At 37.2% G+C, this 26,213-nt stretch overlaps 1 protein-coding gene across 1 annotated transcript in view; it reads left to right on the top strand.

The window, feature by feature from the left end:
- Nucleotides 1-26,213, top strand: part of LOC122750507 (vertebrate ancient opsin-like) — a 250,810-nt gene that overhangs the window by 24,812 nt on the left and 199,785 nt on the right. Inside the window, exon 2 of the mRNA XM_043997255.1 lies at nucleotides 17,771-18,096. Coding sequence (XP_043853190.1) covers nucleotides 17,771-18,096 — 326 coding nt within the window. The remainder of the gene's footprint in view (nucleotides 1-17,770; nucleotides 18,097-26,213) is intronic.

The following is a 26,213-nucleotide window of genomic DNA, read 5'->3' as shown; positions in this document are numbered from 1 at the left end:
AAAGCTTTTGCCTTTCTCCTGTTTGAGGAGATAGGTATCTCAGCAATAACGTGTCTGAACTATTTCTCTTCGAGAGAAGTCAAGGACTTCTCTTGGTCTCCTTTTTCTAGGACCTAAATAAAAGATTATTTTATCCTAATTGGATTTGTGTGAGAGAGGGTGTAATTTTTTTAAAAGTAATACCCAAGGGCCCCCTCCCCCCATTTCCCCTGTGACACTATTAAAATTAAATTATGGGGGAAGCTAGGTGGCGCAGTGGATAGAGGACTGGCCCTGGAGTCAGGTGGACCTGAGTTCAAATCCGGTCTCAGACACTTAACACTTACTAGCTGTGTGACCCTAGGCAAGTCACTTAACCTCAATTGCCTCACCAAAAAAAATAAATTATAATGTACTTTGAGTTATGGGTGTCAAATGTTTTGTAATCATAAACTGACTTCATTGATGTTACAGAGGAAGTAATGTACTTTATGTCCCCAATTGTTTGGGTGTTGTAACAGTGAAGGCCTGACCCACAACTAATGTCTTTAAGCTACAGCTACTGCTCTTCATTTCTATCATGCATAGGAGAGAAGATCTGGGAATTAGTGTATTAGAGAAGAGGGCCCTATAGTGATGCCTCATTTAAGGTAAGAACTATATAAGAGATATGAGAATCAAAGCTCCCTGACATCATCATGCATCATGAGAAAAGGGGGTTTAGCTTTGTATTTGACTTTCCATTCAGGTCTATTCTGTAAAGCAGATAATCTTGCTCCATGCTCAGAGGATTAATCTTTTATCCCTTAGAAACAAAAGAATAAGGAGCACTTCCTTTTGTGTGTCTTTGTGGGCAGCACTTGGGGGTGGTTTTCATCTGTGTGAATTAGTCATCTGTTGTACTCTATGTTCTGGACCCATTAGTGCTTAGGGAAGTCTGGATTTTGGGCAAAACAAACATTATGTAGCTGTTACTTTCAAAACATAATAAAGATTCAGAAAACTTGGTCTCCAAATGCAAACCTACTGTCATCTCTTACTTAATTTTCCTATCTAGGCCATAAATGCCCATTTAGACTACATGAATAGATCAATAATCAAGAGCAATTAGGGTCTCAGCTGCTGACACATGCTACTCTGTTGATTTCACAAAATGTTTGAAGTGGAATTTACTCTTAAATAACCAATATTGCCCCATGGTTAATATTGTAGATTTGGAAACTAAGGAGGGCTCTGATAGCTAAATAAAATAGAATTTCATGTGCCCTTTCATGTAACTTTGCTTTTTGGGAGAAGTGCTCAGCGAAGATGTTCATTTGGGGTTTAATTTTTCTTTTTGTGTATTTTGAAATTTTCCATGTCATTGGTTTTTCAGATCTCATTCCTTCTCCTTTTATGGAGAAAAAAAAACCTCAATTATAACCTTTCCCCAAAAAACCCTGTTTAGAGGTAATAATAACAAACAATAATATGATATTTGTCACTTTCTTTGCAACAATCCTATGAGGTAGGTAGTACTTCTACTGGAATCATGCCAGCATTGCTGGAATATTGATTTTGATATCAGGAGACCCAAGTCTAAGTCTTGAAGCTGATGTTTTCTACCTGTGTGATCTGGGTGGTCACAACCTCTCTTAGTTTTAGTTTCCTCACCTATAAAATTGGAAATTCAATAATTGCTGTGAGGAAAGTGATATATAAACCTTAAAGTATTATTCACTCATCAAGCATTGGCTAGGTACCTACTAAGTGCGAAGCATTGTATTACATGCTAGGAATGTACAGATAAAAATGAAATAGTTCTTGTCCTCAAGGAACTTACATTCTTTGTGTAGGAGTGCATCATGTACCAAAATAAGTAAGTACAGGATATGAATAAAGGTAAACACAAAGAAATTTGGGAGATAGCCTACAAGGAATCTAGGGATTCCACAAGTTAGAGATGGGGAGGCAGTGAATTCCAAGGTACAGAGGCAGGAGATGGGATGTCATGAATAGGGAAGAGCAAGTAAGTAAGTTTGGTGGGAATGTAGAGTGTATAAAGGAGATTAGCATGCATTTAACTCTCAAAGGCAGGTAGGAGCCAGCTTGTGAGGGGCTTTGAATGCCAAACAGAGGAGATTGTAGTTTTTCCTAGAGACAAAAGGAAGGGAAGTGACATGATCTTATTTGTGCTTTATTCATTTGGCAGCTATGTGGAGGATCGATTGGAGAGACAAGGAGACCAATTAGGGAGGTTCCTGCAATGTCCATTTAATAATTTTTCAGTTGTGTCTGACTCTTCATGGCCCTGTTTGGGATTTTCTTGGCAGAGATACTGGAATAGTTTGCCATTTCCTTCTCCAGCTATTTTACAGATAAGAAAACTGAGGCAAACAGGGTTTAGGGTTATACAGCTAGTAAATGTCTGAGGTTGGATTTGAATTAAGGAAGATGAGTCTTTCTGACTTCAGGCCCAGCACTCTATCTACTGCACCACCTAGCTGCCAAAGTTTAGGGGAAAGGTTATAAGGAACTAGAACAGTGTTCATGTGAGTAGAGAGGTCATATAAGAGTGATGTCAGAGAGGTAAAATTGACAAGACTCAGCAACTGATTATACATGAGAAGGGAGCCATAGTAAAGAGCTTTTAATGACTTTGAGGGTTCAAATGTGGTTGACTGACAGGATGGCATTGTTAAGAGAGAATATTTTGCAAGGAAATTCTACAAGTTCTGTTTAGGATATGTTAAGATGGTTATGGGACATTCAGTTGTAAATGTATGGCAGTTGGGTTGTTTTACTAATTTCACAAATGAGGAAATTAAGGCTTAGAGAGTATGAATGACTTATCCAAAGTAACACAACTACTAAGACAGAGCTGGGATTTTGAGCTCAGGTTGTCTGACTCTAAAGTTAGTGTTCTTTCTACTACATACCATAAATTTCAAAAGATTTAGATGCTATGGTGATAGTCTGGCCACTGAAACCATTTAGCTTCTTCAGTTAATATAACACATACTATTTCCATAACAGTATACATGTCATTTAGGCCTCCTGGTGCTTGAGATTCCTCTTCTATAAAATGAGAGAGTTGAGATCCCTTCCAGGTCTAAAGCTATGATTATATGATCATGTCCTTATACTTTTTTTATATTAGTGTTTATATCTTATTTTATGGCAACAGGAAGCCAAGGTACAATGACAAGATTGAGCTATATTCATGTCACATACTCAGTTGTCACATAGGACACATGACCCTGGATATACTAAGTGACATAAGAAGATCAGATATCTGTCACTTAGAACAAATCCGTAAGGCATGACATCATTGATTAGAACCTTTTGTTTGGTGCACTTTGTGTCCTGGCACAAGGCTTAACAGTGGATTCCCAAAAGGAATGCCTGATTCCCTACCTCAGAGAGTCATTAGCCAGGACCATACAAAATAGAGGGACATGGGAAGAAAACCTAGACTACCAAAGCCAGGCCACTACAACCTTTCTAGAAATTTATTTGGCCAATTATTCCTCCAGGCAGCTACTGTGGATCAGTGGCTAAGTGTCTTGGGCCTACACTTGGGAAGGGCTGAGTTCAAATGCTACCTGAGACATTTAATAGCTGTGGGACCCCAGACAAGTCACAACTTCTCAGCTTCAGTTTCCTAATGTGTAAACTGGGGATCATAACAATAATACTTCCCTCACATGAATGAAACAACAAATGTACAGTGCTTTGCAAACCTTAAAATATTATATAAATATTATGATCACTACCCTCTCATACACTGCAACTTGAAACTTATGGGCCAGTTTGACAATTGTATACTGTCACAAAATACAGGTGAACCTAGCTTTATTGTCTCCTATTCCCCAGCCCAAGTGCTGGTGGATTCTCCTGGTGGATGGTGTTCCTCCACCCCTACTTCATTGGTTGCTAATGTCAATGATGATGGCAAAATCAAAATCTATACTTCTTGATCAGAAGTAAAACAAGCTACTCTGATCTGATCCCCTGGTTCCTTTCTCTCTTGCTACTGCTATTACAGGAGGAGTAGGGAGCATGATTTGAGTCACTAGCATCTTTCTCCTACTACTAGTGACCAAGAATGGAGAGCTGAGCTCTCCTGTACTCTACAAGGTAGATATTATGTGAGGCAACTTCCAAGGGACATAGTGGGGCAGAGCTGGGAGGAGTGTTTCTTACTGAAACAGACTATCTCTGTTTTGATCCTCCCTCCTTGACATTTCATCATGCTTAAAATGCTTTCTCCTTTCTTCACCATTATCTGAACCCCATCCTTCCTTCAAGTCCCAAATGAGGAAACTGAGGGTCAGGGAAGACTGATGGTGGAGAGCTAGAAAGCTTTCAACATATAACATTCTTGTAGATAATGTGAGTGACTGAAGAAAGGCTCAACTTAGATACAGACTTCCTTAACATGTTGCCATAGCACTGTTTATTTTCCTCTTTGGAAAGTTACATTTCCTCAGCCTGTACTAAAATGTAAGATTTACCCAGTAGCATTATCTTTTAAATCAATATAGTTCAGCAGTGAAAGAATGTCCCAGAGCACTTGGGGATCATAAAATCCTAGCATTTTTAATAAAAGAATTTCTTGTCTTCTTCCTTCTTTTTTTATAGACTATCCTGTCATTTTATCCTATAACCTTGCAAATGATATACTGGAGATACTTTTGAGGCTAATATAGTATCTAATTTCTTCTCCTGGGGACCGAATAAAATACTTTAACCATTTTACTTCAAACTGTAGAAACACTGATTAGAGAGAAGGAGATGTAGCATCTCAAATCAATTCCTTCAGAAGTAAGAGGAAGAGATGAAAAATAAGAAGAAAATTTGAGGCCATTTTCCAAGAGCTCTCTCGTCTCCCCTCCTTTTCATCTTGCTTCTCATTTCAAATGTCTTTCCTCCTCTAAATCCTCTTTCCCAGCCTCTCACACGAAGAGATAGCCTTTCTTCTTGCTAAGGCAAAGCCCTTTACATAAACCTTTGATCCTATTTCACTCACTCTTTTCCAGCAGATTGTCCCCCAGTATCATCTTCACTTTCATTAATCTTCAATCGATCCCTATGTACTGGTTTCTTCTTTGCTGTGTACAAACTGCCCTATATCTTCCTCTCCTTCATCCTTAAAACAGAATGAAACAAAACAAAAACCTTACTTAATCCAACTATCTCTGCTAAATATAATGCTATATCTTTCTTTATGACAAAACTCCTTGAGAAAGCTGTTTGGAAGAATATTCTGGGAAGATGGCAGAAAACATTCAGCTCTGCAAATTTTCTCCACAAAAAAGACAGAACATAACTTTAGAGTAGCAGAAATAAACTCAGGGTAAAGCAGATGTCCTCCTAAGACAATTTGAGAAGACACCAGAAAAGACCAGACCTCCTGGGGTGGAGGTTCAGCCTGAGTGAAGTGCAAATATCTCAAGGCTGACTGCAGAATCAACAAACAAACCTTGGAGGCAGCTGGGTTGAGGGGCAGCCTCAGCCTTAGAAACTTTCATATCACAGACTGTGTGGGAGTCTGGTGATTGAGTAGGAGAAGATTGAAAGACCTTCCATTGTCAAAGCACGGCAAGCACAGCTGTACTGACCAGACATATTCTGGGCTGTGACTGCAGGGGGAGAAGGAGCTACCACACACCTGGTGAGTGTAGTAGCTAGAGGCAGGACCCTGCTACTGGGTGGGCTGTGGGCATCTGCAGGATAGCAGAATCCCTGGTTTCAGTTCCAGGTCAGAGAGGACAGCTGTAGTTTGCAGCTATCAGAAGGATTGCAGGGAGTAATATCATTTGTGGGACAGTGTGACTAAAGACCTAGGAGTGAAAAGGAGAGCCTAAGTTTAGGTCCTGAAACAGGTCAGAAAATAACTGCTAAAAAACCAAAAAAATGAGCAAGCAAAGGAGAAAGAACCCAACCATATATAGTTGCTATGGGGATAGAGAAGATCTGGGTTCATATTCAGAGGCAGATAATGGGGCTAAAAAAGTCACTCCTTTTTCATTGAGAAAAAGGGCTTTAAAAACCAAATAATAGAGATTGAGTAAACATTAGGAAAAAATAAGAGCAATCCAAGAAAATCAAGAAAATTATGAGAAGAAACCCAACCAACTTGAAATAGAGAACCAAAAACATAAGGAAGAAAATAATTCCTTGAAAATTAGAATTTGACAAGGGGAAGATAATGACATTCTAAAAAACCAGAAATCATAAAACAGCCCAAAAGAATGAAAAAAATAGAAGAGAAAGTGAAACATCTCATCAGAAAAACAAAGAGCTGTTTACAATCATCCTTTAGTTGAAACTATTCTCTCCAAATTACCAATAGCCTTTTAAATTGCCAAATCAAAAGTTCTTGAATTTTTTTCTTTTTTCCTTTTTTTTGTGGGGAAAATGACTTGCCCAGGGTCACACAGTTGAACTTTCAATATTGCTATATATTTTTGAACTTTCTATAGCCTTTGGTGATTATTCTTTCCTCTCTAGGTTTTTGTGATGCTGCTTTCTTCTCCTGGTTCTTCTCTCTCTCATCCAGGTCATTCCCATTAACCATAGATGTTCCTTAATGATCCGTGCTGGGACCTCTTGTCTTTTCCCTCTCCACTCTTTGTATTGGTGATCTCAGCAGCTCCCATAAGCTTAGTTATCATCTCTATGTAAATGATCACCAGATCTAAACACTCTCTTGAGAATTGATTTGGTTATACTTTTTTGAGCAAGAGGAGAAAAATCAAGGCAATTAATATGTCCCTAAGGTTTCAGAGGCAGCATGGTGTAGTGGATAGAGCTTTGGTCTTAGAGTCAGGAAGACATGGGTTTAAAACTTGCCTTGGCATGTATTAGCCGTGAAATACCAAACAAGTCACTTAACCATAATGAATCTCAGTTTCATATGCTGAAATATGGGGATTTGGGGGGAGGGGAATCAAATGAGAAAATGTAAGTAAAATGGACTGCATACCTTAAAGTATTATATAGAAGTAAGTTATTATATTTAAACCCATAAGGATACAACATATTGGCCAAAGGATGCAAATTGCTTTGATCTGTATATGTCTGAACAATTACAAGGATGTGCCCTGTAAGGAGAAAACAAAATCTAAGTGAGATTATAACAGATGGATATGTATCTAAGTATTCTTGAACCTTTATCCCAAGCCATATCAGCTTCTTTCTCCCTTCTTACTTGTCCATCCAGTCTTAGTCAAAGTTTAACAACCACTAATCATTCAATAAAATGATTTTCTTCATAAATGTCAGAAAGTCAGAATCATCCATGAATGTTTACTAATATAAATGTATAAATAAGTATATATATATAATATATGCAAATATACATATAAGTATATATAATGCATATATAATATAATATGTATACCTATAACATGTATATAGGTATTAGAAAGCATTCATGGATGATTTCTGACATTTATGAAGAAAGAATCATTTTATTAAATGATTAGTGGTTGTTAAACTTTGTCTGAGGCTGGAGGGATATAATATAATACATAGTAAAATGAATACGTATGTATTTGTATATATACATATATTCATATATATTCATATGTACTCTCTCACACACACACATATATACATACATAGCTATTATTACATTGTTGTTATATTGCCACAAATCTTATACTGAGCAGGAGAAATGTTTTTGAACTTGTAAATTGCAGGATTTGAGTTGTTCTTGTTTTTCTCAATTATTATCTAGGTGACTCTAGTCAACTTCAACTTCCTAAGCACATTTCTCTTCTGGAAAATGTAAAATAATATTTATTTGCCTTACTTCGCAAGGTTATTATAAGGAAAGTGTTCTGTAAACTCAAAAGTGATATTTAATTGCAATCTGTTATTCTAATTATAATTGAATTTTCTTATCAAAAAAATCTTTTTTTCTACCAAAACTTCTGTAGTTTTGCAAGTAAAAGCCTTTGGTTTTAGTGAATAATACTTTGAGAAATGAAATTTTGAAAAAAGAGACTATAAGTTAAATAGCTTACTTGCTGGAACTGCCAGGCGTATTTTAAGGTTTTGAATGTGGTCTCCACTCTTTCATTAACTTCTGTGGCTTATAAATCATACATAAGGTTTTAGGATCAAATAGAATTCAGTAGATTCAGAATACCTTTTAATTTTGAGAGCTCAAAGAGCTCCTCTAATCCAATTCCTTCATTTTACAGAAAAAGATGTTGTTCTTGCTCAGTCATGTCTGACACTTTGTGACCCTGTTTCTTTTTTTCTTTCTTTCTTTTTTTTTTTTACAGGGCAATGGGGTTAAGTGACTTGCCCAGAGTCACACAGCTAGTAAGTGTCAAGTGTCTGAGGCCGGATTTGAACTCAGGAACTCCTGAATCCAGGGCCGGTGCTTTATCCACTGCGCCACCTAGCCGCCCCTGACCCCGTTTCTTGACAAAGATGCTGGAGTGGGTTGCCATTTCCTTCTCCAGATCATTTTACAGAGTAGGAAATTGAAGCAAAGAAGGTTAAGTGACTTGCCCAGGGTTGCACAGATAGTGTCTGAAGCAGGATTAGAACTCACATCTTTCTAACTCCAGGCCCGTCATTGTAGTCTCTGTGCCACATAGTTGCCACAGAGGAAGATACAAAACCTCAGACAAGTAAAATAATTTACCAAAGAATACCTAGCTAAGTGTTAGTGGGGCTCCTGGCTACTGGTCCAGCTCCTACTTGATTTCCTGCTGCCCCCATTATAATGCAAGTGAGAGCACAGAATTGTTATCTATTAAGTAAGTCACTTATTTTCTCTGAGATTTAGTCTCCTTAGTTGTAAAAAGGAAGGAGTCGGATTAGATGACTTCTCCAGACTTTTCTTTACTGATCTAAATAAACAATTCTATGTCAACAACATTAGGGATTATTCTTTCTGCTAAATGATAATGATAGCTAATATTTCAATAATTATTCAGTAAATATCTATTATGTTCAGGTAACTGGCACGTAGCAGGTGCTTAAGAAATGCTTATTTCCTTCCAAGCACAAGCAACTTCCTTCCTGAACCATAGTATTTCATCTGAGGATTCATTGATTAAAGTTTTCTTTTAGAAATCCATGAAAAAGGGAAGCCAGGTGGCACAGTGGATAAAGCACTGGCCCTGGAGTCAGGAGGACATGAGTTCAAATCCGGCCTCAGACACTTGACACTTACTAGCTGTGTGACCCTGGGCAAGTCACTTAACCTTCATTGCCACCCCCTCCACACACAAAATCCATGGGAAAACACATAAAATCCTAAAGAAGGACAAGATTGCTTCTGACATTAAATGGGAAATCAGAGAATTCAGGATCTTAATGCTGTCCTTGGACTAACATGATGGAGTTCAAAAGCTCTGAAAAGAAATGTGGGAGGAAACTGCTTTGTATTCCAATGAAATGTTTTCTTCTAGCAAAGACCATGTCCCTTGTGGCATAAGTAGAGTTCAAGACTGGAGAACTATCTTGCCTAACTTGGAAAACATGAGCTGCAAAACTTAGTAGTGTAGGCCCTTATCAAGCTAATAAAACCATTTGCCTTTGGGTGTGAGCAAACAAGTGATGATTAACTCACAGTCTGCAACAGCAGCTTTGTATGGAGTTTTGGAACTGGATTCAGGTAGACTTAAATTCAAATCCCATGTCAGACCCTCACTGTGTGACCCTGGGCAAGTCACTTAACCTCTATCTGTTGCAAGTTTCCTCATCTGTACAATGCTCCTGAGATAATATTTATAAAGCTCTTTGGAAACCTTAAAGCACTATATAAATGATATCGAGTACTTTCTTTTTTCTTTCTTTTTTTTTTTTTTTTTTGCGGGGCAATGGGGGTTAAGTGACTTGCCCAGGGTCACACAGCTAGTAAGTGTCAAGTCTCTGAGGCCGGATTTGAACTCAGGTACTCCTGAATCCAGGACCAGTGCTTTATCCATTGCGCCACCTAGCTGCCCTGCATAAATACTTTTTGATGCTGATACTACTGAAGCATAGACAGTCATTTTAATTCAATCGAATAATTATTTATTAAGCACCTTCTAACCTATGTGGCTTAAGGTTAGTTACTTAACTTCTCTGGGTCTCTGTGTTCTTATATATAAAATGATGGGGTTGGATCAGTGGGCCTCTAAGATCCATTCCAGATATAAAGTAGGAATGAACAATACTCCAGGTAATGTATTAGCTGAGTTCTGATAGGACTGAGTCCTTAAAAGGGCTTACATTTTGCTGGAGGAAAGCAACATGGATACATGTAAGGATAGGCCAAATATTTGCCAAATGAATACCTGTTGATTTTGGGGAGATGCTAAGAATTGGGGGAGTCAGGGAAGGTCTTTTGCGGTACTTAGCCCTTGAATTGAACCTTGAAGAAAGGAATTCTAAGCATTAGAGGGGTGGAGAAAGAGCAGTTCCAGGCATGGATGACAGGTTGTGCAAAGGCACAGAAGTAAGATAGAATGTCACATATAGGGAGTGGCCAGTTTCACTGGCACTTAATGTATAATATGGAGTCAAATAAGTCTAGAAACATATTCTGCAATCAGATTGTGAAGTGCTTCAAAAGCGAAACAGAGAAGTTTGTGTATCTGTTATAGGCAACTGGGAGTCACTGAAGCTTCATGATCAGGGAAGTGATTTGGTCAGGTTTATGCTTTGGGTCACATAAAGAATGGAGTGGAGAGAGGAGGGATTGGAAGCAGAGAGATCATAAATGACTAGCATTTATTTATGTAGCACTTTAAGATTTGCAAGATACTTTAAAAATACCTCGTTTGATCCTCACAACAACCCTGACAGATAGGTGCTGTTATCAACACCATTTTACAGATGAAGAAACAGAAGTAGGCAGAAGGTCAGCACAGGGTCATACAACTACTAAGTGTCTCAGTCTGGATTTGGGCTTAGGTCTTGCTGATCCATCTAGCTGCCAATGAGGAGCCTATTGCCATTGTCCAGCCAAAGACTTCTTAAAAAGTGAACAGGTTCAGTGGTTGTTCACGAGGATCTTATCTCACTCTGGGAAAGAATGTTGCCTGCTACATTGAGCTATTTTCTCTCTTTCTCTGTCTCTCTGTCTCTGTCTCTATGTCTCTCTTCCTCTCCCTCACTTTCCCTCTGTCTCCCCTCCCTCTCCTTCTCCCCTTTCTCTCTCCCTCCTCTCCCCTCTCCTCTCTCCCCCTCCTACCCTTTTTTCCCCTCCCTCCCTCATCACTTTCCTTGTCTCCCTCCCTCTCTTTTTAATATGTAGTAGACATTGCTGTTGTGGCCATGGCATCCTTTTTTTATTCCCCAGAAGAATGCTAGCCAGTCTTTTTTGCTGAACTTGAAAATAATGAATTTCTAATGTGTTGTGGAAAAGAATGTCTATGGGGATTTCCTTGCTGTCTGTCCTTAAAGGTATTTGTTTCCTTTGAAAGCATCTGAGGACTGACAGATACAACTTTTAGATGCTAAACCAAGATTTTAATAGATGAAGAATGTTACATCTTCTCGATCTCTTTACTGGTAGTTGAGTCCTTCAGGGATCATTTTACACTGGTGCAACACTCACTGGTGCTATGTTTTTGGTTTGAGCCTCTGATGTGTAAAGAGGGAAATATTGACTCACTGTGGCATGGAGACAGCCCTGATGTTTTGAAGGTTATGCCAGTGAAGCTCAAATTGTGTCAGATTCTGCAGAGCTGGAGTGGCTTTGAACATAGGCTAGCAGTGTTTGGTGTCTAAGGGCCAGCTGCTAAGTTCAAGGGACTCATAAAAAGATTGGATGTTGTTCACCTGGCAAAGTTGCAAAGGGCTAATGAGAAGCATCATTGTAGAATAAAGCAAAAATGCTAAAACTACAGATTCTTGAGGTACTGAAAAAGAAGGGAGTACCATGTTGGATCTTCTTGGGTAGGTAGCGGACCAGGGATCTGTAGATAGAGCAGACAGTAATGGCAAGTTCTGGACAGTGTAAAATAGCAAATTGGCATGGTTCTGAATCTCTATCCATGGTCTGTACCTGGGAAAATAAAGAACTGGGGAAAGGGTGGAAAGTGCAAATGGATCCAAAACTAAATTGTTAGTGTGTGTGTGTGTGTGTGTGTGTGTGTGTGTGGTCATGACAACCTACCATATGCATAGAACTGTGCTGGCACAAGTGCTCAAAAGATAAGATATAGTCTTATAGACTAGTATAAAGGCTATGACATATCCTCTATTCAGTGGATAGAATAATGTATTTGGAGTCAGGAAGACATGAGTTCAAATGCTGCCTCAGATACTTAGCCGTGTGACTGATTAATCTCATATGTAAAATGGAGATAATAATAGTATCTACTACCAAATGAGATAACATATGTAAGTGTTTTGCAAATTTTAAAGGGCTATCTAAATTTTAGATATTATGTATCTTTTTTTTTTTTTTGCAGGGCAGGGGGGGGTTAAGTGACTTGCCCAGGGTCACACAGCTAGTAAGAGTCAAGTGTCTGAGGCCGGATTTGAACTCAGGTACTTGAATCCAAGGCTGGTGCTTTATCCACTGTGCCACCTAGCTGCCCCCTATTATGTATCTTTGTATATTAACCACCCAGCAGTTGTAGCATTTGTAATAGGAACACAAGAAAGATACAAAATGCTAGGTAAAATCTGAGTAAAAGATTCTGCCAACCTGTAGTCTAAGTCATGAGTGAAACTTATTGGAAGCAATTGGAACATTAGTTTTTATTTTATTTATTTTTTTTAGTGAGGCAATTAGGGTTAAGTGACTTGCCCAGGGTCACACAGCTAGTAAGTGTTAAGTGTCTGAGACCGGATTTGAACTTAGGTCCTCCTGACTCCAAGACCAGTGCTCTGTGCCATCTAGCTGCCCCGGAACATTAGTTTTTCCTGTTAGTAATAAGAATAAGTAGAAGGTTAAGCAGGTAAGCTAGTGGATTGACTGCGTCAATATTCTGGGTTCCTGGAAGCCAGCCAATCATTACCTGCTTATTGAGCACTTATATGCATGTCACTGTGTAGTATATAAAAAATGCAAGCGAAAAGCCTTAAGAAAAGAGTAGGCAATAGTGTCCTGGTATATTGGAAAGTGCACACCTTTAAGAAAGAGCATGGGAGATGCCAATGCCGCTTGAGGCTGCTGAAGAAAAAGACTCTGGGAAGAAGCTGACATGAGAGGAGCAGTACATGTCCATCATAATCCCCCTCCCCAGCTTTATACATCAGAGATTTGAGGGAACTTGCCCTTGGGTTCCTGAGTTGACTTACCTTGTTCCCAATGGGAGAATGCCTTCACTGTGGACCTTGAGTATATATTCTCCTATGGATACGTTTTCTGATTTCTGTTTTGCTGTGTTTATTAGTTAAAAAAAAAAAAAGAAAACAGACAAAAACTCATGGGACTTGGAGTCAGAAGATCTGAGTTCTAATCACATCTCCTCTACTTACTTGCCACAGAATTTTGGATGTCACCTCTCAGCTTCCTCATCTACAAAGTGGGAATAATAATACAGATACCTCCTTTGTAGGTTTGCATAAGGATAAAAAATAAAATACCTGATTTTTAAAAGGGGATATTTCAGTTTTTGCCTTTGCTTGCTTGATGTTGGGGGGCCATCAGCCAGCTCTCCAATTCTCTTCTTCGGCAGCATTTGAATTAACTTCATGAATTAATTCCTGTTTGGTATATACATGTGTATGTGTTTTATGTCCCATTAGGCCTATGTATGTACATTTTCTTGAAAATAACCTCCTAGAAGGAAAGGACTATTTTTTCTTTTGTCATTGCATCTCTGGTTCCAAGTGTAATGCCTGGCACATAGTAGGTGCTTAATGAATGATTACTTACTTGATTGGTCTCATTATAGAGGTACTTTTTGTTCCACACAGACACATCTGTGGTCTGCAGTGAATGAGCATTATCTTTTTAGATTCCTTTCTCTAGCAATATTGCTGTCATCCCTTGTCTGGAGCAACCAAACAGCAGTTGTTATGCATGGTTCCTTGCTAGCAGGCTGTTTCTAGTTTAACTTGGTACAATCTAAACCAAGCAATAGACTGAAAAGAGAATAAAGGGTAAGACAGGTGGGAAAGAGGAGCAGAATATTTGGCTCAATATAGTCTAATTGGCAAAGTCATGTGTTTGAAGAAAAAGTATAATGAAAGACATCAATTATTTAAGGCTATTATGGTGTTGTCGTTCAGTTGTTCAGTTGTATCAAACTCTTCACGACCCCATGGACTATAGCACACCAGGCACTTCTTTCCTCCACTATCTAAAAAAGTATGTCTAAGTTCATGTTTGTTGTTTCCAAGACACTATCAATCTATCTCATCCTCTGCCATCCACTTTTCCTTTTGCCTTTAACCTTTCCCAATACAACAGTCTTTTCCAATGAGTCCCATCTTCTCATTATGTGGCCAAAGTATTTAAGCTTTAGCTTTAGTATTTGACCTTCCAGGGAATAGTCTATATTAATTTCTTTAAGTATTGACTATTTTGATCTTCTTGCTGTCCAAGAGACTCTCAAAAGTCTTCTCCAGCACCAGAATTCAAAAGCATTGATTCTATGCCACTCAGCTTTCCTCATAGTCCAACTCTCACAGCCATATATTGCTACTGGAAAAGAAGAGTGTACTGGCTGCTAATCATCTTGAATTTGATATGACCTGATAGCCATCAAAGAATTATTCAGTGTTTAAATGTATTGCCTGCTGATCTAAGTCATTTATGACAGTAAGAGGACTATGGATTTTTTCAGTACCTATAACTTGAAATCTAGCATATCAAAGTCTATATCCCATATAAAGGGTCAAAATATGCATCACATTTTTGCAATTCAGTCATAAAAAAGTAAAAGTGAAATGGCTCTTCCCAGAATATGTAATCATGTATCTTTAACACAATTTTCTAGCTACAGAAAAGAAAAAAAAATGATTTCCTTTACACAAAAGAGGATTTATATTTTATGAGTAATAGCTAATGCTATTAATGATTGTCAATAGCACTCCCATATGATAATTAACTTTCAGCTCTGCTGAATTTATTGTTTTGAAATCCACTAGGGGAAAATATCTTTAAAATCTCCTTGAAAGAGCAATATTGAGATATATTGAGTATGGAATTGTAATAAAAATAAACCTAAGAAATTTCTGTCAGCAAAACAATGTTGTGGCTTGGGAAAGAATAGAAGACAAAATAAAGCCTAAGCAATTGACATAATGATATTTATCAAAATGGATTTTTCAAGAACTTGGATGTTAATTATGTTTCAGAGTAGCATAGTTGTCCTTTCACACTTTTGGGTCTTCACTCATGTTGTTTCTCTGCTATCTTGGCTTACTTCTATACTTGCTTCTAGGCCTTATTGAACAATTAGAATCATTCAAATAACTCATTAATTGGTGCCTTTAACATTTTACAAAGTACTTGCCTCCTAATAGCCCTGTGTGGTTGGTTGGAGTTAGGAAGACCTGAATTTAAATCCACTTCTGACACATACTAACTAGCCTTGGACAAGTCACTCAAGCTCCTAAGCATTTTGGGTAATTCTTTAAAACCCTAAATTGCAAACATATTGCTAACCTACAAGCATGGAGTGAATTTCTTCCCTAGTTAGATGAAATCATAAGTCCAGATATTTACATCAATCCCCAAGCTATTAAAGAATAATCTAAATTTAATATTATAAAATAGTATGTAATAGGTCACATACATATTATACTTTATGTTGACAAAGTGTTTTTCTTAAATTATCTTATTTCCATCTTGCCCCATGATGGTGCCTTCTTTTCTAAGATTACTTTTCAACTATGTTGCTTCTGGGGCAGCTAAGTGGTGCTGGATAGAGCACTGGGCCTGGAGTCAGGAAGACTCATCTTCCTGAGTACAATTCTAACCTTAGACACTTATTAGTTGTGTGACCCTGGGCAAGTCACTTAACCCTGTTTGCCTCAGTTTCCTCATCAGTAAAATGAGCTGGAGAAGGAAATGGCAAACCATTCCAGTAACTTTGCCAAGCAAACCCCAAATGGGGTCATGAAGAGTCAGACACAGCTGAAATGACTGAACAACAACAAAAAAGCAAGGATAAAGACATGCATGGGGATGAGCTGAATATTAAAAAAAGGCAGGAACTGTCTCACTTTTACCTTAGCACTTTATCCTTAGCACTTAGAACAGTGCCTGGCACAAAGCAGAAGATTAATGAATGCTTGTTTGATTGAAAAGTTCAATTAGGATTTAGAAAATGGAGAGTTAAAGTAAGAATTTGTTTGTGTATCGCTAATACAGTACAAAACCAGGAAGGTTTGCCCAATAGACATGAGTATTCTGAACTTCCTGGCTAAGTCTTGTCTCCCAAGACAGATTCTGGATTCATTACAAAGATGGTTCACATACATTCCACTCTGTATTTGGAACTAAATTAAGAAGCAATTGAAGATATTTAACAATATAATTAAAAATATGATAAAGCATAGATCATCTTAATATAAGACTTTTTTTTTTTTTTTGCAGGGCAATGAGGGTTAAGTGATTTGCCCGAGGTCACACAGCTAGTAGTGTTAAGTGTATGAGGCCGGATTTGAACTCAGGTCCTCCTGAATCCAGGGCTGCTGCTTTATCCACTGTGCCACCTAGTTGCCCCCAAGACTTTCTAAGTTAATAGGTAGCCTGTAGGGATTCTTATGTATGGCTTAGTGGCCCTCAAGTTTTTGTCTGAGTCTGACACCACTGATTATAGCTCCCGTATGGAAGATAGGGTCAGTGTCTTTCCATGAGAAATTTTGGACTTTATTAATAATTTGAGACCATAAAAGAAATACTGAAAAAACAAAAACAAAAAACAAAAACAAGGGGCAGCTAGGTGGCGCAGTGGATAGAGCACCGTCCCTGGAGTCAGGAGTACCTGGGTTCAAATCCGGCCTCAGACACTTTGATACTTACTAGCTGTGTGACCCTGGGCAAGTCACTTAACCCCAATTGCCTCACTAAAAGAAAACAAAAAACAAAAAACAAAAGAAATACTGACATACAGGAGTCCATAAGAGCAAAACATATTTGTCACCTTATTTAATACTTTATAGTTTAGGAGAAGTCTTCATTTATATCATTTGACCCGTAGCCTTGTGAGGGAGGAATGAAGAGATAGGCCATTTTAAAATGAGAAAACTGAATTTATATGACTTGTACAAGAACCAGGACAAAAGTCCAAGTCTTTTGACCCCTGGGTTTATTGCTTTTGCTACTGTACCATGCTTAGTATGTTATACTATGATTTTTTTGTGGTGGATTATCATATTTCTTTTTTCTTAGTTTTCCTTTTCACCTACTCATCACTCTCACCCTAACAAATGTGTGGTTGTGGGGAAGATGCAAGAAAGGGGAAAAAATCAATGAATTTAAAGGGTTTTTTGTGTGTGTGTGTGTATGTGAGTATAGGATAGATAGATTTATATATAAAATATATATATATATATGAGGTATATATGTACATATATGTGTGTATATGTCTATATGTATATGTGTGTGTATATATATATATATATATTTAGACAAACACATTATCTATAATTGAAATGAACTTGAAAAAACCCTAAATATAAAAAATGGGCAAATGACTGATTAAATTATTTGATATCAATTTGATATCAAAGTTGTGAATGATAACAATATCATTAATTCTAAGCATTATTCTTATTCTAATTCCATCATTAATTCTATATCACATACACACACACACACACACACACATATGCACAGGACTGTTCCATTATTGTGTTTAACTAAGCCTTGAATGATTGGTTACAGGTATCGTGTCTCTGATTTCCCTGGCCATCCTGTCCTATGAGCGCTATAGGACCCTCACCCTGTGCCCCAGACGAGGGGCAGACTATCAGAAGGCAATACTGGCTGTTGCCAGTTCATGGCTATATTCTTTGGTCTGGACTGTACCACCTCTGATTGGCTGGAGCAGTTATGGAACTGAGGGAGCAGGGACGAGCTGTTCAGTACACTGGACCTCGAAATCAGTTGAGTCCGTGTCCTACATCATGTGTCTCTTTATCTTCTGCCTGGTCATCCCCATCCTGATTATGATCTATTTCTATGGACGACTTCTGTATACAGTCAAGCAGGTGAGTCATCTTTCATTTCAACCTATTTGAGATGTTGCATTCTTCTTTGTGACAAAGTTTTCCCCATAACTTGATATTTTTTATTATACACAAACTTAAATACCGTCATTTAACTGTATGTTTATAGCTATTTATGTTTTAAAATTAATTTCTATGTACATTTTATCCATGAGATTATATTTGTTATTCCCTCTTCATCATCATTTGTTCTCTTTCTACCCGTTCATCTATTTTTGCTTAAATTTTTCCTTTTTTAAGAATTGTTGAATATAGACTGTTCTAGTTCTACTTTCTTTGTTTCACAATAATTTATCAGTCTATCCAAATTTCTTTATATTTCTCCTGCTTAGAATGAATGATATAGTTATAATTCACAACTTTGATATCAAATAATTTAATCAGTCATTTGCCCATTTTGTATATTTAGTTTTTTTAAAGTTCTTTTCAATTACAGATAATGTTGCTGTTTGCATTCTTTTGAAGAGCCATCTCTATTTTTTCTTTAACATTGGAGGGCACATTCATAATAATAGGATTAGGGAAATCAAAGAATATGATTATTTTTGTGGTTTCTTGTATGATGGGTTGCCTTGTAGAAATTGCACACTTGTGGTATATTAGTGTATTTATTTCTCTACAACCAATCCAGCATAGTATTTTGTCATTTTTTGGTTATTTCTTGGTTAGTTTCACACACACACACACACACACACACACACACACACACACACCACTTTGCTCATGACCAGATCATTTGAAGAGTGAGTGGCTCTTCATTCCTTGACCCTGTATAAAGGAGGTTGCTGTGTTTGGCCCCTGTTATACAATGACTCCTTAAAATTGAACAACTGCTTTTTTTTTTTCTTTTTCATATTCCTACTTGATTCCTCAAATGGGTGGGAAGAGAGGTGGGGAATGAAGGTCCTCAGAAAGAGGACAGAGTCATCCTGAATAATATGAACATAAGGGGAGCAGAGTGTTCACTAGGGCCAGGTACATTAGACCTCTTTCCCACTGTAACCTCAAATCTGGTTTGAGCCTAATGAGGCTGGTTGATCTGGAGGTGAAGTTTTGAACCTGTGATTTATTTGGTATAGAAAACTCCCAGTATGAAAACTCCCTCCACTGAGGTAGATTATCAACTTATTTGTCTAAGGAACTTTCCCATGATCACATACCTAGCAAGTTTCAGATGTGGCACCTGAACCCAAGTCTGACTGGCTTTAAGCAGTACAAAAGCCTATTCTAATAATTATTATATGTTAGTATAAAGCTAGATAAAAGAATAATAATGAAAAAAATTTTGCATGTAATTAAAACAATTCATTCCTTAACTACTTAAACTGGTTATGATAATGAAAAATGGACAATGGATATTAGAAAAGATGGCTCTGATCATAATAACTTTATAAGGAAGTACAAAAGATTGAAAGTGAAGTCATCCCAAGGGCATTTTAATGATAAAAATGGAGGGACAGTAAATAGAAAAAAAACTGGAAAATATCTGCAAAGATTTTTATAAATATTTTCATCATCAATAATAGTAGAAGCACACCACTTATATTCTACTATAATGGTTCTGGAAGTACTATAGAAGAGGCAAAAAGGTCATTGAATAGAATAAAGATAGAAAAAGCAGCAAAACTAGACCAAAAGTACATAGAGAGGATTTATGTTGCAGGTGACACAATTGTGCATGCATCTGAAGGAGGAGGGTGGTGTGGGAAAAATCTCAGACCTCATTATGACTGGAAAAAAGCAATTAACAGGATTGGTAACTACTGACCAATATTCCTACTTTACCATGTATACCAAACTTTTATTCAAATCATCTATACATGCATCAGGGGCACACTTAATGATAGCACTAATCAGACTTTTATAAGCAATATTCTTCAATGGGCCATATCTTTATTATCAGCAGAGAGACTGAAAGATACAGATAATACAATATCCCACTCTGCTTGTTGTTGAGTATGAAAAAGCATTGGATTCAGTAGAGTAACACAGACCCTTAAAGTCAAGATGCATTAATTAAGCTTCTACTGCATGCCAGACAGTGTGCTGAGCATTCTATCTTCCAACAAGGTACCTCACTCACACATATGTATCAAACTCATTTAAGAGTTCTGGGAGGCTATGACAATGACTCTGATTATAAACATCTGGTAAGGCATAAAAGAACAAGATGGATGTTTGCCCCTGGGATAGAGGAGACTAGTACAGAGTTCAGGTTGATGTGGGCTTCTCTTTGGATGGTCAGGTCATCCATATTCTCCTATTTAAAGATTGCATTGTGCTGAATGCACCAATATCTAGAAAAATCCAGAGCTTTCTGGAAGAGATCTGAAATCTCCTATGAGTTTGCCTTGACCATCCACATCTTTTGATGAAGTAGAGGAAAGATAATGTTTGCCCAGATTATGACATGCAGTTGGACAGACCATATATAGAGTTTATTCATCACTTGCACTGTTTCATTAGGGGATTAATCAGATGAGAGGTCCACTTGATCATTTCTCTCCATTTAAAAATGTGTAATGGTTGCTTTTTCATTATCCATTATAAATTAAAGTTACCAGAAATTACACATTTCTACAAAAGTTCATTTTATGAAGCCCCTTTATTTTTTCAGATGTTTAATGATCTCCCAAGGGAATAGAACTTTACAGTACTAGAACTTCATCAGCAGACTATTCCATTCCTCCTTCAGGATGTAAAATTTCCCTGAAATAGAAATGCAGCTGAAAAAAAAATATAGATTAACCATTCATTATTTAGTTAAGAATTAAGCCCTCCTGTGCTTCTTACAACAAATGATCTCAATAAAAATTAGTCTCACGTGCCACTGTTAGAGACTATTGTTTCATAAGCAATGGGCAGCCATGCGGGCAACCCAAGAAGTGGTTATTATATGGTATTCTTTTTGTTTCCTTCTGGGAAACCATGAGCAGTTCAGCTTATTTAATGTTTTCTGGCTTACTAGACTTTAATTAGACCATAACCAATGCATTTCAACTCTGAACTAGTATGTGCTTATTGTGTGACGGTTAGTGATAAATACATGCTGTGAAAAGTTAAATAGGTTTAAATCTTTTCTAAGAAATGGCAAGTTAAAATAGGGATTCATTTTTCATTATTCTTCTCTCTGGAGCATCCAGCTGATTATAAATATTCCTTCAATTATGTTTTTTTTTTTGTTATTTGTTTTTAACTCAAGCCCTGTCATTTCCTTACCTAATAAAAATAGATCCTTTGGCAGAGGAAATGAGCACTTTCTTACTGTTAATGGTAATTTTTGTTGTTGTTTCTGAGAAGCAAAATAAAGAGATGATGCTTGAAAGAGACTAGAACCAAGAAGTGAAAGTTGTCCTTCTGACTTCCAGGTAAGGTTCCTGATCACCAGTTGTACCTTATCCATGATTAGGTGTTTTTCTTCATAAATCTGTCAGCTGCAGACTTGTCTTGCTTCATATCATTCCCATTACCTCTATTCCACATTGTCTGATTTCTTAGTGTTCTGCATCTGTTTATGGTACATGGCCCAGATGGTGTAGAATATAATTTATCTCTTCCCACACCGCCTCTGCAAATAGGCAGGCAGCTTTACATAAGGCCACCACCAAGAGGAGGGGATTTCTTCCATCATTGTAGTGTTTCTTTAGCCTGTATCAAAAGCCCAAATTTTCAAGCATAGCCTGTGCTCCTACATCAGCGGTGATAGATGCATGTAATTATGTGTATGTGTGTTTTCAAATTAAATTCTCATTAACTGATCTTTTCAAGAACAAACAAAACATTCCATCAGCTATTTTTAGAATCCAGACATCTAATGACTGATGTTTCGTCATAATTGCCTTACCTAATGGAAAAAAGATAAAACACAGAGGTGGATTTGCTACAGGGGAAAGAAAAAGTAAAGAGCCTGAATTCCCACTTAATGTACACCTGTCTTTTCATTTGAGCTTTCTGATTGAGAGTAGTTTACAGCAAACATTCAAAGAAATATTGGCCAGATGCACAGAATAATTTGTTGCAATTCAGTATTTTTTTTTGGCTGCACCCATTGCTTTTAAGTTATAGCACCTTTGCAAAGCTAGTCATTAAAAAGTACCATTATAATTTCTATTCTAAGAGAAATGGTCCATTTTTCCTTTGTTTGCTTCTTTCTCAGAGGCTCATTTGTGATTTCTGTTGTTATACTTACAAACACATGTGATCTTTCAAATTCTAATGTGAAATTAGGTTCTACCAAATTAGAGTCCTGCTTTTTTGGTTTCTCCATGGGAAACCAGTGTGATAGCTTGAATAGGTCTCAATTTCTAGGTACTAATCTTCCCTCTAGTTTTTGTCAAGGCATATCATGCCTAACTTCTAGCATCCTTCTATTTCTGGTTTAACCATTCAATTCAACAAAGATTTATCCAGTAACTGCCATGTGCACATACTATACTGATCTCTAGTTTGACTCTCTAAAGGTGGGTTTACAGCAGTGAGGTCAATATAGATAATAGGGTGACAGGAAAATTGAGTTTTAAAGAGCCTTAAAGGTCATCTAGTTAACATCTTTATCTTACATATGAGGAAACTGAGGCCCAGGGTGGCCTATTCATAGTCATTTACTTATTTGTTTATTAATTACTTTTTCATTTATTAATTACATTCATTCATTAAGTATCTACTATGAAAGGCAGCAAAGCGTCATATAGATGTCGATCTCAGAGTCAGGGAGTCTTGGGTTTAAGGCCTACCTTTCCCACATGGTGGCTGTACTACCCTGTCACTTGATATCTGAATCCCCTACACAACTCTCTAAGAGTATAAGTTGTAGATAGTCTTTGGTATAAGAAGTTCTTTACTGGGTGAAGATCATTACATGGAAGAAATCACAGGTCTTGATTTTCAGGCTTCTCATTCCATAGGCATAGGAACTTAGGTAAAGTGAGAAGAGCTGATCAGAATGGGGTCAAATGTAACAAAGATAAGGAGACTTGCGGCATCATGGGTGGGGAGAATACTATCCAGATCTAGCTCTTGGCATGGCTGAGTGATGGAGCAGTCTGAACAGAGCTGGGCAGACCAAGCACTGGTACATGGGCAATCCAAGTGGAGCTTGGTAAAGAATGTAGGCAGCTAGGTGAGGTAATTGGTATCAGGAAGATCTGAGTTGGAATCCTGCTCAGATACTTACTAGCTGTGTGATCCTGGGCAAGTCATTTAATTTTTCTCAGTATCAGTTTCTTTATTTTAAAAATGGACACAATAATAGCATCTATCTCATAGAATTGTCATGAGGATCTAATTAGGTGACATATCTAAAGCACTCTGCAAAGCTTAAAATACTATATAAATGCTCATTATTATCCTGGAATATGCAATGTAGAACTAAGTCACACAGAGTAGCTTGAGTAGAGACAAGGTGAACAGAGCTGGCTGGGATGAGGGGCGTCATGGGCAGTCTGTGATGGGGAAAGAAGTATCTAGCCTGTATGTAAGCTGAGCAGACCAAGAACAGTGGTCACAGGGCAGCAAGGTGGCCTTTCACAAGAATAAATAACATACTGACACCTCTACTGTTTTACCACCAACTCACTGCCTAACCCCATAAACTCTGGCTTAATATTCTTAGTACTCCATTGACACTCCTTAATATCCTTAGTATTCCAATGACCACCTAATTAATCGGTATAATTAATGCCTTTTTGTCAGGTCCTTGATTTATCTGAAATGTGTGACACTTTTATTTTCATCTTTTTTATATTCTATACTTCCTTCATTTCTATGAAGTTCCAATACCTGGTTCTGCTTCTTTTCTTCCTGGGCTGGCTTCTGCCCTTTTCTCATCCTTGCTTCATATAGGCATTCCCTAAAGATCTACCCTCTGCTCTTCTTTTTTAAAAAAAGCCTTTTTATCATAAGCATAATAAATATTTCAGACAAGAATGTAAAATGTATGGGAAGCTATGAATTTGAACATATAACTGTGAAGTCATATAGTTTTTGTTGTTTTTGTTCAGTCATTTTCAGCTCATTTTACAAATGAGGAAACTGAGGCAAACAGGGTTAGTGCCTTGCCCAGGGTCACACAGCTAGTAAGTTTCTGGGGCCAGATTTGAACTCAAGGAGAAGAGTCTTTCTGACCCCAGGTCTAGCATTCTATCCATTAGTGCCATGTAGCTGCCTTGTTTGTTGTTGTTCAGTTGTTTCTTACTCTTCATGACCCCAGTATTGGGTTTTCTTGGCAAAGATACTGAAGTGGTTTGTCATTTCCTTCTCCAGGGGAGGAAGGCAAATAGAGGTTAAGTGACTTGCCCAGGGTTACATAGGTAGTAAGTGTCTGAGGCCAGATTTTAACTCTGATCTTCCTGACTCTAGGGCCAGTGCTATATCCAGTGAGTCACTTAGTATACATAAAAGTTAACATGACAATAATGTCTCATTCTGAACTTCTTTACAATTCTTCTCAGATACTTGTTGGGTGATTCTGGGCAAGTTACTTAACCTTAGACTGCCTCAGTTTCCTCATTATCAATGATAATGATAGCACCTACCTCTCAGGTTTGTTGTGAGGATAAAATAAGAATATTTTACAAACTTTAAAGTGTTATGTAAATTCTATTATTATCATTTTTGTTATTATTATTCATAGATTATGGTTTTAAATATGTTTATTCATGTATATATATTTAAAATTAAAGAATTAGTATATGTATATGTTTTTATACATTTAAATATATACATATATATGTAAAATAAATTTAATGCAGTAGTACCCAAACTGCTAGCTTTGTTTTTACCTTCCTATAAATTTCCCTCTGCTGTTTTGGGTATTTAAAACATGTTTCATTGATGCCTTTTTCTTATCTTTTTTTTTTTTTTGCGTTCCCTAGCTTTCTACTCTTTCTCCCCCAACTCCTCACCCCCATCCCTAACTAAAAGCTCTTCTTTGTAAACAAGGATGTAGTGTCAAGCAAAAGAAACCCATACATTAGCCATATCTGAAAATATGTATCTCATTACATATCTATGCTTCCTCATCAGTTAGTTTCCTTATTCTTACTAAAGGTTGCATTTTGTTTTGTTTTTTGTTTTTTACTCATCCCTATACCTCTTATTGCCAGAGATATTGATGGATTAGATGTTTCTGGTCCGTAGATGTGATGCTGAGAAATTAGCTCCTTTCAGTGACACCTGACTGATATGCAGACAGTCCTACATTGTATGCATATGATTTATGACTGCTCATGTTCCTTAATTATTCCCATCTACTACCTTTTAGGGTCCTACGCAAATATCCCTTTTGAACTCTTCTCAGTTGATGGAAAGGAAATTGCTCTCTTGTGGTTATCTGTCTCAAATTAGTTAGTAGAAAAGAAAATACATGCTCTGCTTAGGAAGCTATAAAATGGCATTCTACACTTTAACCTCTTACAAAAGTGAAAAACCAATAAAAAAGAAACCTGAAAATTAATTTTGCAAGCACAAGAGATAACTGGGTATATACAATATATACTATATATATATATATATATATATATATATATATATATATATATACATATGTAGTGGCTATATATGACATATACATGTATAATGGTCACAGTATTGCAATCTTCTAAGAAGAAATTAGAAAAGGATAGGAAATATCAAATGATATGAGAGTAGCAGAGGACAAAGATAAATTTTCAGGCTATCCCTTTATAATGAACATAAGTTTCTATCTATCAACTCTGAAAAATGCATCCAAGCAGTCTATTGAATAGATGTTTTAAGACTTTTCTTTGAACATTGTCCCTGAATTTTTATGTATACACAACAAAATGCCTTCCATTTGTGCATCAAATTAATTTGAGATTCCTTAAAAGACACAAAAGTGGGAAGAATCATGTTCAACAACCTCTGATCATAAACATCAGATAAGACATAAAACACTTGAGGTATTCACCATTACAATGAAGGAGTTCTAGCACAGGTTTTACATGGAACAAAGATTCCCTGGGGATGGTGAAGTCCTTCACATGTTCCTGTTTGAAGGTGACATTCTACTGATTATATCAAACATACCAAGCATATTGTAGAGCTTTCTCAAAGAGGTCTGTAGTCACTAAAAAGTAATT

Source organism: Dromiciops gliroides, chromosome 3 (assembly GCF_019393635.1).
Source record: "Dromiciops gliroides isolate mDroGli1 chromosome 3, mDroGli1.pri, whole genome shotgun sequence".
Lineage (NCBI taxonomy): Eukaryota > Metazoa > Chordata > Mammalia > Microbiotheria > Microbiotheriidae > Dromiciops > Dromiciops gliroides.
This window is presented reverse-complemented; position numbering and strand designations above follow the sequence as displayed.